This window comes from Poecile atricapillus, chromosome W (genome assembly GCF_030490865.1).
Source record: "Poecile atricapillus isolate bPoeAtr1 chromosome W, bPoeAtr1.hap1, whole genome shotgun sequence".
In the NCBI taxonomy this organism is placed as follows: domain Eukaryota; kingdom Metazoa; phylum Chordata; class Aves; order Passeriformes; family Paridae; genus Poecile; species Poecile atricapillus.
In genome coordinates this window covers 36,753,304-36,767,302 of record NC_081288.1, presented here as the reverse complement: position 1 = coordinate 36,767,302, position 13,999 = coordinate 36,753,304, and the positions used below count along the sequence as shown (strand labels likewise).

Sequence of the window (13,999 nt, the reverse complement as noted above, 5' to 3'; positions counted from 1 at the left end):
ACTTTTCTCAGAATTAGTGTCCTAGGCCAAATTAATCCCTGAGATAATTCTATTGTGTTTTGTCTAAGGAAATATCAGTTACTGTGAATGGAAGGGTGATCTCATGATGAAAGCAAATTAATGACTTGGACTCATAGATGGGACCTTGGATAGATTCCTCTTCTGCTGTAGAGTTCTCAAATGATTTGGATAAACTGACACAAATGCCAGTTGCCTCAATTTCCACCTATGTAAAATGAGGTTAATTCTAATTTACTTCCAGAGCCATGTTTTAAGAATCTGTATTTCTTTGAGCTCTTTTGAAAAAAAACAAACCAAAAAACAAACCTGCAAAAAAGCCCAAACTAACCAAACCAAACAAAAAAACCTCCAAAAACCAAAACCCAAAACTGGCATACTGCTCTTTTTATAAAGCATGAGAAAACCAGTAAGAGGATCATGTTCTGGGAGATGACAAACAGACATATCTGCATTTAGTAAGTTTATACTGTCAACTTACTCTGAACAAGAAGGATTAAAAACTCTTTTTGATCTCTCTCTGAGCTATCTCAAGGAACATGGGAGATAAATATGCAAAGCAGATTAGGATTAGTCTAGAATGGAGTAATATTAAGAAAATAATCCTGAAAATTCAGAAGAAACTAAAATTTACCTTTTTCTCTGCTACTGAGATATGTGACTCACCTATGAGTCACACAAATGCTCCTGCATGTGTTGTGCATACAAGAAACTTCCCTTGAATTATCTTTTTTTCTCTGTAGAGAGAATCTGCATAATTAGATTAGGTCAAGTTTAAAACGCATTGGTTTTCTCTCTCCCTCTCTCCCTTTCTCTCCCCCTCTCTCTCTCTCTAGCTCTGCAGCAATACTCTAGCTCCACTGACTGATCTAAAGTAGGAACTGGTGCCTCCCAGAAATGTACATCCTTAGGAAATGTGTTCAGTTAAAATCTCTTCCAAGTACTGATGGAAGTCCTGTGTGTGCTTGTTTTTCCTGCATCTTTTTACTTTTTATGGTCATATTTCATAAAGATTTCAATGAAATTTTACCGTTTTTGAGTTGCAATTGATTTTTACTTTGTCTGTCATTGTTGATATTATTATTATCATAACACTAAAAAAAAAAAAAAGGCAATTTCTTAGTAAAAGCAGGAATACTGGTGTCTTTGAAGATTAGCATGATCTTGTTAGCATGAAAGGAAAACAACAGCTTGGATCCTAGTCCACAGAATCCAACAGCTTTATCTCTATGGATCAGTCAGTAATTGTGAAAGCAGCACTTGGCTAAAGCATTCTCCCCTACTCCTCTTTCTCCACTTTTGATCAAGTAAAATAATTTTTTCCTTCCTTAGATAACACCAGTTTATTCTTGACTGCATGGGTGTTTCAAAATGCACCAAAGTTTACATTTCTGAGGTTCACCATCTTTGGGTGTCATTTGGATTGTTCAAAATTAGGCACAGTATGTTATGACATTTCTTTGATGGCATCTGAGCATAAGAACTGTCAAAAAAATTAAAAATCCCACTTAATTATTCCTATAGTAACATTTAATATCTAGTTACCTTATTCTAATCAAAACCCCAGCGTCTTTCAAGGGATTAGCCTTTCTCTTCTCAGATGCTTTAAGGAAGCTGGCACAAATATTTTTTTACAAGCTCCATCAAATGAACCCACTTTATAGAAATTGAAGTGTCTAATCTAATCTGTTGAGGGATCTGTACCACATGCATTACCCTGACATTTAAGGTCTCATAGTCAGTGACCGGTTAACCAAATCTGTCACTGTGACAGACATGTATTTCTACATGCTGTGCCACAACTTAATCTTTCAGGCACCATTTAGGTGGAATATCTTCTAACACAGTGACTCAGAGTCCATAATGTCTTTAATGAAAAAAATTCCCAGCTGGTATTAAAACAGATAATTTTGATTGTTGTGTTTATAATAAAGCAAAACAAAGTGAATTTATCTACTAGCTCTACACAGTAGATGAGCTGTTAGACTATGCAACTCCAGTTATTTTTACAATTACTGTTGTTATTATTATGTGTTATTACAACCCTATACTTCCTCTCTTTCCTGGCATCACAGCCTGTGACTTTCTGGAGGTGAAGACTGTTTTTGAAATGTCTGCTTAGTGACAGATCTGAACTTCCAAATTAGCTCTTCTGACACCTTGTGGTTCCTGTACATCACATTGTAAATCTGCTATGAGTCAGAATGTTGTCTGATATCTCTCAATGATACTGTAAAATATAGTGTTCATGACTACATGCATCTAATACTTTTAACTAACTTTAAGAAGATAAGGAATTCTTTTAACATGAATTGATTTCTACCCTCTTGTTTTCTTTTGTGGTGTTGTTTAACAGGATCAATAATTTATATGTTCAATTTGTCTCCAGTTTTCTGCACTGGCTCTTTCTGGCTGCTGTCCCTGGCATGGCCCAGCTTGTGGCCCAGAGCTGACAGGTGGGGTGGTGCATGCACATGTTGCCATCAATATCTTTCTACAAAGCAAGTTATCTCCACTGGAGACAGCTCTTGCCATTGGGAGGAAACTTGTCCTTTGTTTATACAGAGAAATGTCTCTGCAAGATACAGACTTTGTGGATTCTTGTAGTGTGGCTAAATCTACTTGGACAGGCTGGTTCCAGTCACCCTGGAGCACTTGGTATGTGCTGGGGAACAGGTACCCTCCACACAGTCTACACATTTCATCCCACCTATTCTTGACATTTGCTTTTATTAGACAGTGCCTGGCTTTGTTAAACTTCTTTTTCCCGAAGGAACTATTTTGTTTCTAAAACTTCTCTGCCAGACTTCATTTACCCCAATCAGTAGTCCTACCTCTTTGAAGAAAAAATACATATGCTTTTGATGGATAACAAGAGGCTTCTGCCACTATGACTCAGCAGCAATTACACTGCTTTTTATGCAGAGTTTAATAGGATGTTCCAAAGAAGGAGCTGTACAAACCTAGTGCGTGAACTCAGCAATTCCAGTGCAGCAAGAAAGACTAAGTTGTGATGACTGGGATCTTGGCAGTAGGTCCAGAAGCATATTGAGAATTGGTGTTTGAAAGGAGGGATCATAGGTCTTCTGACAAAGAATACCAACTCTTTAAAACCTAGGTTACTATGTTCAGTGCTTCAGGCTGAAAAGTTTAATGCCAGATCAATGCAATCTGCTAATGGGTTCAATAAGGCCCCTCAAAGCTTTAATATTCTGAAAAAAAATGCCACCCTCCCCCCATGTCTGCAATTACTGACACTGCTGGTGATAACACACTCCCTGAATCTAAATAGAAGCAGCTGAGATGTTTGCGATTCTTAGGGCAGACTTCCCAGGAGCACTTTAAGCATTGCTTGAAAAGAGGTGTTAATGCACTTCGTATATTTCGAGGTTGCAAAGAACAGCATCAAAAAAATCACATAGGAGAGGAAGAAAACTTGTTAAAAGCTCCCCAATTTATTAGACACAGCTTGATGAACAGTCTCCCATTCTTCTGGGACAGCACGATGTGCCACTTGATGGAAATCATGAGGAAACAGTTATATAAAAGGGCTGGCTAGCAGGGAAAGGAGGCAACGTTTTAAAAAGCTCTCTATAAAAAAGAAATAATCAGCTTGATGGACCAAAATCCTTTCCATAACTTCATGCCTCTATATCCCATGAATTCTGGAGGACGGTTTCAGTGCCTTATTTTCCACAGCTGTCTTTCCTTTCCAGTCTATTTACCTGTTCTACTCAAAGCGCACACCTCTGGCTATACCCACCCCTCCTCTCCTCTGGTGGGCAGCAGTTGTGGGGCTGTCCTGAGGGAGCACCAGCTTGCAGCACTCCTTGCCTTGGGGTGTGTTTGTTTCCGACCCTCTCTGCCAAGTTCCAGTGATTTTGCTTAACTGTAAGCAAAGCTAAGAGCTCCCTATGGATGTTCACACTGAAACAGCAGGCTGTGGGCAAGCGTGGAGCCCCCTGGCATCCCATCTCCAATATAGGTACGGCCCTTCTCTTTCCTACTGATCGGACCTATTCAGGCAGGGCCGAATAAAAATTAAAAAAAACGGGGGAAAAAGGGGAAGAGGAAAACAAGGAAAATAAAGACGGGAAAAGGAAGAAAAGAGGAACAGAGAAAAAGGGAAAAGAAAGGGAGAAGCCGAAGAGAAAAAAGAATGGAATAGAAAAATGGGAAAAGGAGAAAATGGGAAGGAAAACAAGCCATGACAGTGCCCAGCTGGCAGCGGGTCACTGCGAACCCACGGCCCAGCCCGTGCCGCCGGTGCCGGAACGGGCGCGGGGCCGCCTCAGCCGCCGGCGCGCGGGGCGGGGCGGGGCGCGGGGCGGGGCGCGGGGCGGGCGCGGAGGGGCGGCGCGGGGCGGGCCCGCGCGCAGGCGCGGTGGGAGCCCGGGGCGCCCCACGCGGGCGCTCCCAGAGCCTCGGCGGCAGCGCCCGGCTCGGTAGCGAGGGGGGCGCGGGCCGGGAACGGAGCTGCGGTAGCGCCGGGGCGCCGCGGGAGGAAGGCGGGAGTCGGAGGCGTGCCTCGCTCCGCTGAGCCCCGCTCCGCTGAGCCCAGCTACGCTCTCGCCGCCGATCGCTCCGCTGCCATGGGGTAGGAGCGGCGGAGCGCGGGGACGCCGTCAGGCTGTGGCCGCCGGCGGAGCGCGGAGCGGCGCCCCGCGGTGCCGGGGAGCACGAGGGGCAGGCGCGGCGGGGCTGGCGCGGGAGGTCGGGCAGGGCAGGGGGCTGCCCCGGTGCGAGAGCGGCAGCGGCGGTGGCAGGCGGAGAGATGATCGCGGAGTTGTTGAGCAGCGCCCTGGGGCTCGCCCTGTACCTCAACACCCTGAGCGCCGACTTCTGCTACGATGACAGGTAGGGCGGGCAGCGGCGGGGCTGGGCGGGCGGGGGTTGCTCACCTGTCAAGAGCGGAGCTTCGGCCGCCCCGCTCCTGGTGCCCGGGGCGACGCCGGAGGGTCCCGGTGGCTGCGGAGCTCCGGGTGGCCGTGGCGGCACCCTTCGCTCCCGGGGCTCTGATAGATCGGACTCGGTTCTCTCCAGGTCCATACAGCGGGAGGGGACCCGCCGTGCCAAGTTGGCGTGTCCTGGGCTGGTCCCTCGTGCGCGGTGTCAGCGGGGCGCTCGGCCGCCTGCCGTCCCGTCCCCCCGCTCCGCCGGGACCGAGCGCCCGCGGGAAGTTGCCGTCGCTGCCGGGCTGCGCTGGGCTGCCGCGGGGAGCGGAGCCCCGCCGGCCGAGAGCGACGCTGGGCTGGTTTGGGCTGCCCACCTGCTCGTCTCCTGGCCGTACCTGCCCGCTGGAGCTGCGGAAAGCTGCTGCTCTTAGTCGGGGGAAATTCCGATTTGTGCCTTTTCCGGTGGCTTAATCTGATGGCATATAAAACAGATGCATAATTATAATGTATTATTAGGGAGAGCAGCACGCCTGGCTAAACTTATTAACCGTCCTGGAGTGATTCATGCTCCATTGGAATTAAGCCATCCAAAAAGTGAGCCGGGATTGACTTTGACAGCGTTTCATCAGCCTCTCTCCTCTGTGGCCAGAGGCCGTCTGCCCCGGGGGTGTTTGGGTGAGGGGCTCCGGCGGGCCCGTCCCGTCCCGTCCCGGCGGCGCGGCTGGAATGCTGCGGGAGCCGGCAGCTGGCCACGCGTGCGGGGCTCCTGTGCGGGAGGGAGCGAGGAGTGCCCCTGGGAGCGTGTGTGAGCGGAGGGTCTTACGGCGCGACTCGGGTTCGCGGTGCCAGCGAACTCCCTGAGCGGCTGTCGGGCAGGGTTGGTGCCTTGGAGCCTTTGGTGCGAGAGGAAGAAACGCGAGGAAACACGGCGAGGTGGGATGAGGGATGTGCCTGATCAGGAGGATGTTTGCTGGATGAGTTGAACTTCCCGGGGCGCTGATGGGATGCGAAAGGGTCAGATGTGTGTTTGATTAGGCATTTGCCTTGGAAAAATAACCTGCCTGTCCTGCAGTAATTAGTTACTAAACTTGGAATTTTTCTCCCTTAAGCAGTATTACAGTGCACCTGCCGTGTTTAAGATCTGTCACCGCTTCCAGAATACTCCCCCCTGTTTTCAAGGCTTGCTACTATTAAACCTATTATACTGGAAGCAAATGCCAAGTGTTAGTCCTGGTATGGGTCTCTGGCTAGGAACAGTTGGCTGCAGAATGTGGCAATTCAGGCTTCAGCCCTCCAGGTCATTTACATGTAGTTGAAGCCTTGTGAGCAATTAAGTGGTTTTAGGTTTCTGTGAGTCTTCCAGTTTCCTACAGTGATTTTTCTTAAACCTATTTTAGAGTTTTGAAGCTTCATTCATAAACAATAAAAGAGAAAAGTCTGCTGTTGCCCTGAAATGTCAGGTCTGAGTTGGATCAATAGGAAGTAGTGAATATTTTGATACCGTGATGCTTAAACCCGCTTATTATAGTTAAGAACTGCAAGAGTTGTGGAATATTTACATAACCCTACATAGCATATATTGCAGTGTTTGGGCAAAACTGGCTTGTTTAAGCACAAGCTTAAAAGCCTGTCCTGCAGACCAGTTCAAATGGACTAGGCATGGAAAGCAGTATGAAGTACTTTCTGGCGCTGTTGATGTGGAGGTCAAAGTTACTCTTGATCTTGCCTGAGTGTGTTTTAATGCAGTTGGAAAAAAAGTAGTATTTGAGTGTCATCTCTGAAAGTTCGGAAAAGATAATCACACAGCGATTTTGCTAGTAGTAATCCCACACTGTTTAAAAGGTGCTCTAAAAGACTGCTTTGTTTATGTGTTTACCTCCTAACTAATTAAAGTACTTGTCATCATTGTAGCTAAGATTTAGGCATTGGCTAGAGTGTTCTGAAAGTGAGCTAATGGCATATCTGTATGTGGGGTCATCTAATTAGGATGTTTTTCAGTTGCAGCACTGGAAGGGACAAGGCAGAAAGAGGGCTGTTTCGTGCTAGTAACTGTTGAGCTTGAAAGGGTTATCTATTCAAAGAGGCAGGCTCTCAGACCCAAAGTATTCTTTCAGCTGTAATCACAGAGTCTTGCTGCCCTGCAGGAGCCAGCTTAAAATGTAACAGTAGAAAAGGAGGTCGATGCTGGAGCTGCAGGACACAGCCCTCCATGTACGAGATGGATCATGCTACTAACTTGAACTTTAACTGCATTTAAGCTGGGAACCAGCAATGTCTTGTTTCAGGAGGGCAGCATATTGCCATGTTTTTTTTTTCTACTTCCTTTGCTATTATATTGAAATTACATCACACTGTTCTCTTTTTAATATAGTGATCAAACTTAACACATAAAGGGTGTCTGTAATTGCTTTCTGTATTTTTTTATGTAGGTTGGGCAAGATTAAGTGGTACCATAAAACTTACAGCAAAATCAATTTTCCAGTGGTAAGATGTAATATTTTAGCAGCAGCAAGGCACCAAACTAAAGACTGTATGGACAGTGATATAACAAACTTGCTTGTAGTCTGGGCTTTGACTCTGTATCAAAGGATTCAATATTTTATTCCCCACCCTTCACCCACTTTAGCTGAAATAGCATGAATTTTAAGCCTGAGGAAATGTACGTGTTCTTTTAGTTATTAGTCTGCCTAAACTAATTTCTTTCAGGCTAAGCAGATATATTCCACATCATCAGTGCAATCCTGATATTTTGAGCAGTTAATTTATTGATTACTTTGAATGAAAGTGTCACTTGTCAGTTTCTAAACACAAGAGCCAGTGCTGTTGGATTTTTTTTTTTTGTTCTGTAGATGTAGACCTAGAAAACACATGCTTTTGCCACCCTTGTCCCTGCCACTGTAATTCTTACAGACAGCTGTGATATTTCCTACTTATGTGTGTAGATTATTACTGAGAGTTTGACCTCCCCAGCTCAAAACCTTCTTGTTCAGCTAGGAGCAAATAGATGTATTTTCCCCCTCTTTTTCCGTATTTATTTGAAACTTATTTATTTGAATGTGGCATGTAGTAACCCAAAACAAGAAATGAATGAAGATAGAGGGGGAAAAATATTTAATGCCACAGTAGCTCACATTGCTTGTTAATAAAGGTTGATTTATTGTTAAGCAAAATCATCTTGAAACTGGTAACAGGGTAGAAAGAAATGCAATTTCCATTCCTGCAGATGTGTTTAAGATCTTGCTCGTTGCACCGTGTTACGTCCAGCTTCTTGCCAGATTAAGGGGGGGACTAATCTCTGCACACACATTTAGTGTTTCATGCTAGTATCTAACAGTATTACAGGAGGGAGGCCCATTGCTGCAATTAGGCTTACACATAGGCATGACTATTTTTGCCTGCCCACCTGACAATTTGACCTGCAGGTGCCTTACACTGACGCTGTCATCCTTCATGTGACCTCTGCTGACTAAGACAGGTGGCTGTCAGTTTGTAGCTGGGGTGGGAAGATTTAGTGCTCTGCCTATCCAAGGTCATGCATTGCTACAGTGAACAGGGCAAAAGCAACTCATCTATTGAGGTGGTCCTTTCTTTTAAATCTCAGATGAAAGGCATAATTTAGGGACAGTATGGTAGGAAGCTTTTACCTTGAGTGATGTATTGTCTCAGTGACACATTGTCAAAATTGGTGTTCTGGAAAATGTATACAGATTTGTCTGTATTTCTTCCATGAAATTTGGTAGCACAGACCAACTTTCTCTAGGTTATACTGCATTTTATTTAGCAGGCCTGAATGGGGCAGCCTTGCTGATGGTAGAAATATCCATCAGCCCTGTTTTGAAGTCCCTGGGCAACATTCCAGACTGCGCTGAAAAAATCCTGTTAAATGTTTTCACCCTGTAGTGTCAGACTTGCATCATTTTAAAAGAGGCCGAGCCCATACACATTTGACAGTACTTCTGTTGGGTCTGCCACATGAGATTTAATCTAGCAAGTGACCCAAATACGTGCACTAGAAGAACAAGTGTAAGTGCACTGGGGAAAATTACTTGCCATCTGTCTCCTTGTTGTGTGCATATATTTGATTATTAATTTACGTTTGTGATTTTTATGGCCCCTTTTTGTTGTCTTCTCAACTTTTCAGCTCCAAGTACACCTCTCCAGTAGCTTTTAGTAGCTCCAGTTGATAGGTAAATCTTCTGAATTCCAGGAGTGAGGTTGGTGATGGGGAAACAGGGACTTGTGTGCTTTCTCTATAGTGTTTTCCCTTTGTCCCCTCTGTTCCACCTTCTGCATGCTAATTTCAAACCACCATAAAGATAATTTTTATACAAAACAGGAGGTTTTACATATTTATAAAGCAGTAAGGGTATCTTGGAGAAGATGCTTAAGTAAGTTAGGCTGTGTAGTAAAGGTTTGTAGTTGAGTTTGTGTTGTAGCTGAGTATTAACCAAGTGAACCGGTAACTAATTTTCTAATGGGATGAACCCGGCACAATAATATTCTGTTAATACCAGTTCTTTTTTAAATGCTGAACATAACCTAAATGTGTATTTGGCTTTTGATTTAAAAATGGTTTCTGCATAAAAAAATACGTTGAATGAAACACTTTGATCCAAATGTGAAATCGTAGTTTCATCAAGATATTGGTGGGTGGTTTGTTTTGTTTGTTGGTTTTCTTTTTCCATTTGAGATGCTGTAATATAGGGATTTTAGAAAGCAAAAAAGAAATTATGTCCCCACTGGCTTTATTTTAAGATTCTTGTTGCATATGTAACACTAACATAAAGCATGTCACTTCTGGTAGCTGGTTCAGAGAATAAATTCATGCCTGTTAGCAGACAGAGAGTCTCTCTGAGTCACTGACGGGATGCGCCTCATCTGCAGGAAGTTCTTCCAGCACACAATGGAGTTACAAATTTGAATGATCAACTTTCTCCAACATCTCCCATATGTATTCCAGCTGCACTTCTGAATCCTTTAAGTTTGCCAGAGCGAAAGTCGCTGAAAGGCTCAGAAGTATCTCATCTCAATTTGTTAACCATCTGATAGCTGCAAGAGTGATGAATTAGAGCTCCTTTGCTTCCCTCATCTGGAAGTTTGCCCTTCCCTTGTTGTTTGCTGTGAGGCTTTTGTTTTTGGTTTGTTTTTTTTTTTGGCTTTTTTTTTTTTTTTTTGTGAAGTTGACTGAATCAGACTTTGCTGTTTGTTTATGGAGTTTCTTTATATTTGAATATTTGATGCTGAAACTGATGCAAGACTGCTGGCAACCTGTGGTGAGAATTGCTCCAAAAACAAAGCTGAAGAAACAGACGAAATCTGAAGGCAGAGATGCTTAATGTTATTGTTTCTTATGTAAAGGTGAATCTGTTCTTCGGGCCAGTGTTTTATGTTATATTTTTAAAAATAAAATGTATGTCTAAATATTTTATAGGCTGTACTCAGATTTTGGGATAACTGTTTTTTTGGAAAAGAAACTTTTTTAAAATGCCCATTTCCTTTTCTGTTCTTTTAACCCAAATTTTTGTCTGAAATGGTTGTTTGAGAGGAGAAAGCATGTAATCTGGAGGCCTGAACCTTCTGCTGAAAGTTTTAAAATAAATTTTGGAATTTTTGTCTCTTGATTGTATAAGTCTGTTGTTTGCCTTAAGGCTTGGCAACCTTTGACTCCTTCTGCTTTCCGACTTGAGATGACTGATCATATGAATTCTCCTTTATAATCCTTTAGAGTGGGAGCTTGCTCTGTGGGCAGGTTGTTTAAGTCAGGATGGCAGTAGGATTTCATTTCATGTGTACTAGATCAGGTTCTTATCCTGTCTCAGGATGGTAATCCAGACTTAAGATGTGTGATTTTTTTTGTGCAGGCAGTCTCTCCCTAGTAGGAGGGTATAAATTTTGCAATTTGTTTCCCAGTTTCACCCTCTGCAGAGCTCCGTACTAAACCATTTTCCCCCAAAAGCTAGCCTGTAGGTGAATGAAACTCGAAGAGTCAGAGGAAAGTGTTTCTTTGGAATGGCATCCTAAATATTACTTAACATGTCAACACTACTGCTCAGTTTGTTACTTCAGAACAGCTGAAATATTTTGTGGACCTGTGAATGGTTTATGACAGACATCTCCAAATGCAGTGATAGGCACTTGGCTCTGTCTTCAGATGGTGCTTCAGGCTAGCACAGGGTTGCTGCTGTTTGTATATGACAGCTGATTGTGAAACAAGGAACAAGCTGGATCATTGGGGCAGCAGCCAAGGCTCAAGTAATCTATCAATCTCTGTTTTACTTCAAGGAAAAAGAAAATTGATAAATCAAACTGTTTGAAGCTGATAAGATTTTGTGACCCTGCCTCTGTAACTGGGGAAGGTTCATCGGTGATGCTTCACTGGCCATTCCTGGCCTCATTAAGCTTTGAGAGGGAGAAAAAGTAAAAGTGGCTTCCTTGAATACTAATCCTTGTGTTCCCTAGGACACTGTGAATTACTGTTAGCCTTCATTGTCCTAGTGGCTTCATGAGGAAATTTTTCAAGAATAGTGGCAGGTTTCAGTTGGAGGTAAATAGTACTTGTTTACTATCTTCATTTCCATTATTTCCTTTTCTTCTTCATCTATTTAATTACTTCTTGTTTTATTGGAAATATTATGGTTTCAGCATAAGATTTTTTTTGTCTTTTATATCTTAATTTTTATTTATTTTTTTTTTGTCCAGTGGGTTATTCAAGTGGCACATATTGATGCTTCCAAAAACTGTTAAGAATCAGTGTAATCTGTAAAAACACTGTGGGTGTATATACTACCATTATATTAAATAGCAGAATTCTGTTGTATGCTAAAATTTGAGACCGTGCCTTTTATGGCATCTTTCTTCCAGCAGAGAGCTGGACAGGTCTGCTATTAGTCTGCTACAAAGGCCCCTTAATATATTCATGGGGGTCACTGTTGACTGCCTCAGATCATTTCCTTCTCTCCAGGATTTAAGCACATTGGCCTCAGCAGCATTCCCAGTCCCAGCTGGCCTGGGAAGCCAGAGACTGACAGATTATTGAGCGTGGATTTTCTGTATGATGGTACAAACCATTGTTTCTACATGACTGGACTGGTCTATGGAATCCCTTACTATTCACCGTCACTAAACCCCAAAAGCCCTGCCCTGACCTCTGACCTGGGTTTCAAGGGAGGGCAGGTTTTTCTGAATTTAGCATCCTGTGTCCAGGATGGGTGTTTCTGAATTTAGTGTTACTCTAGGCTGTTTTGCTAATGAGAGGATTGTAAGATTTTTAGCTCTAACATGTTTTATTCAGTTAGTCCAATTCGCGTACAGGGGAACAACACAGTAATTGGTAGCAGAACTATTGCTGTGAAGTCGCTGCCAGTGCCTGGATGCTATTTTCATGCAGCTTGGTAATTTGCGTACTTAAATCCTAAAAAAGGATTTGAACTCTTGAAACAGGGTCACTGTTTAGTGACCAAAATTGTCATGGAAACAAACCCACTCAACAGCAGCCAATGCCCTTCCTAGATCTCTGTCCAGTGTTCTCACCTCTGCGGCTTTTTACATATAGCAATGAATAATTGGAAGCTGGGCCCAGGAACCAGACTCCAGTGTGTGCCTTCCACATCATTGTGGTAGAATGACCTGTCCCCAGTGCTTAGGTGGGAAACCAGTCTCTGAACACTTTCAAATACCTAACTAAAAGATACACCACAAGTGCTTATCTGCAGCCCCAGCTTGGAGATCACATTTCATTTTTGTACATAGTGTTTCCAATTGCTTGGCTGCCTGCTCTAAGTGTAACTTCAGTTAACTGCTTGTCTAAGGTTTTTCTGTCCCTCAGATACAAGGGAATGTAGTTCAAAGTTGTATGGCTCTCTGTGAATCAGGTACTTTTATTTAGGAGGTGGTGCCTGGCTAAGTGTGTGGGCTTCCAGTGTCATGATGCATCAGGAGTGCCTTTGCAGCATCCAGCCTCCATTCTTGCAATTTCTGTGCAGGAATATTTCTCAGTTGATGATTTTTGAAATAGGTTTTATGTTTTCTCAGCAACTATTGAAGTTGGTAATGTTTATTTTCTTTGGTACTAAAAGAGCCAGCATGGAGTTCCAGTGTATGAATAAAGCATTAAGAAATACAATTCCACTGAAAATAGTTTCCTAAAGTTGATGTTTGGAGCAGTTTTAAGGTAACATAATTACTTAGCAGGGAGGAGGAAAAACTCCTGAATCACTGGATGTTGTTAATTATAAGGATATTTAGAATTAAGGAAAATAAAAATCTGTCTGTAGATAGGGGTCTGCTAAGGCCTTTATTGTGGAATATTGTGATTAAAACCAAGCCTTGAAATCCAGCCAATCAGCATGAAACTGTTTACTTTTATCAAAGAGCCCCTTGGTATGTCTTCTTCTAGATTCCAACAGGAGATGAATGACTTCAGGAGGAAATCAGCTTGTGTGTAGAAGAGATTGGATGTGTTGAGGTTGCTTCTAGAAGGTAGGCAGCAGAGGTCTGTCCCATTGTCATTTAAATTGTAAATATTCAGTGTGTGGCTGGTTTTGGAACCATGAATGTTGTGGTAATTCCTGTGCCTGCATTTTACCTCAGGGTGTTTCCCAGAGGTGTTTTGTATCATGCTTAGGGTTCAACCTGCTGTAAGTGAGGTTGTGAGTCATGGAGTTCAAGTTCTTTACTATATTAATGCCTATACACCAGACAGGCTCTTAGTAGGCACTTTGCATTGAAACATGCAATTCATTGGATTATAAAGTAGTAACCAACATCTTGGAGGCAGACTGGGGAGAACTGGAATTCTTAATCGAGGATAATTATTTTTTTTTTGTAACTAACTGATTTGTCTCAGGTCTCTCATGTGAAATCTTGAAGTGGGAATTAGTTTCAAAAGTCTGCCACTTCTGTGACTTTAACTTTGGTTTCTCAAAGTCCTTTGTGTATGTGTATAGTTTGATATTGTTTTCAGAGTGTGTTTTCAGTGGTGGACATTTGAAAAGACATGGGAGGCTCTTGCTGCCCAATGTGCAAAGCATCACATTAAATAATACACTTAAAAATCTTCCTTTTGAAGCACCCAATGCCTGTGCCTT

The 13,999-nt window shown here is 43.1% G+C and overlaps 1 protein-coding gene across 1 annotated transcript in view; it reads left to right on the top strand.

The window, feature by feature from the left end:
- Window positions 1-4,484: 4,484 nt before the first annotated feature.
- Window positions 4,485-13,999, top strand: part of LOC131592257 (protein O-mannosyl-transferase TMTC2-like) — a 231,500-nt gene continuing 221,985 nt past the window's right edge. Inside the window, exon 1 of the mRNA XM_058863654.1 lies at window positions 4,485-4,875. Within this exon, the coding sequence (XP_058719637.1) occupies window positions 4,793-4,875 (83 nt within the window). The 5' untranslated portion in view covers window positions 4,485-4,792. The remainder of the gene's footprint in view (window positions 4,876-13,999) is intronic.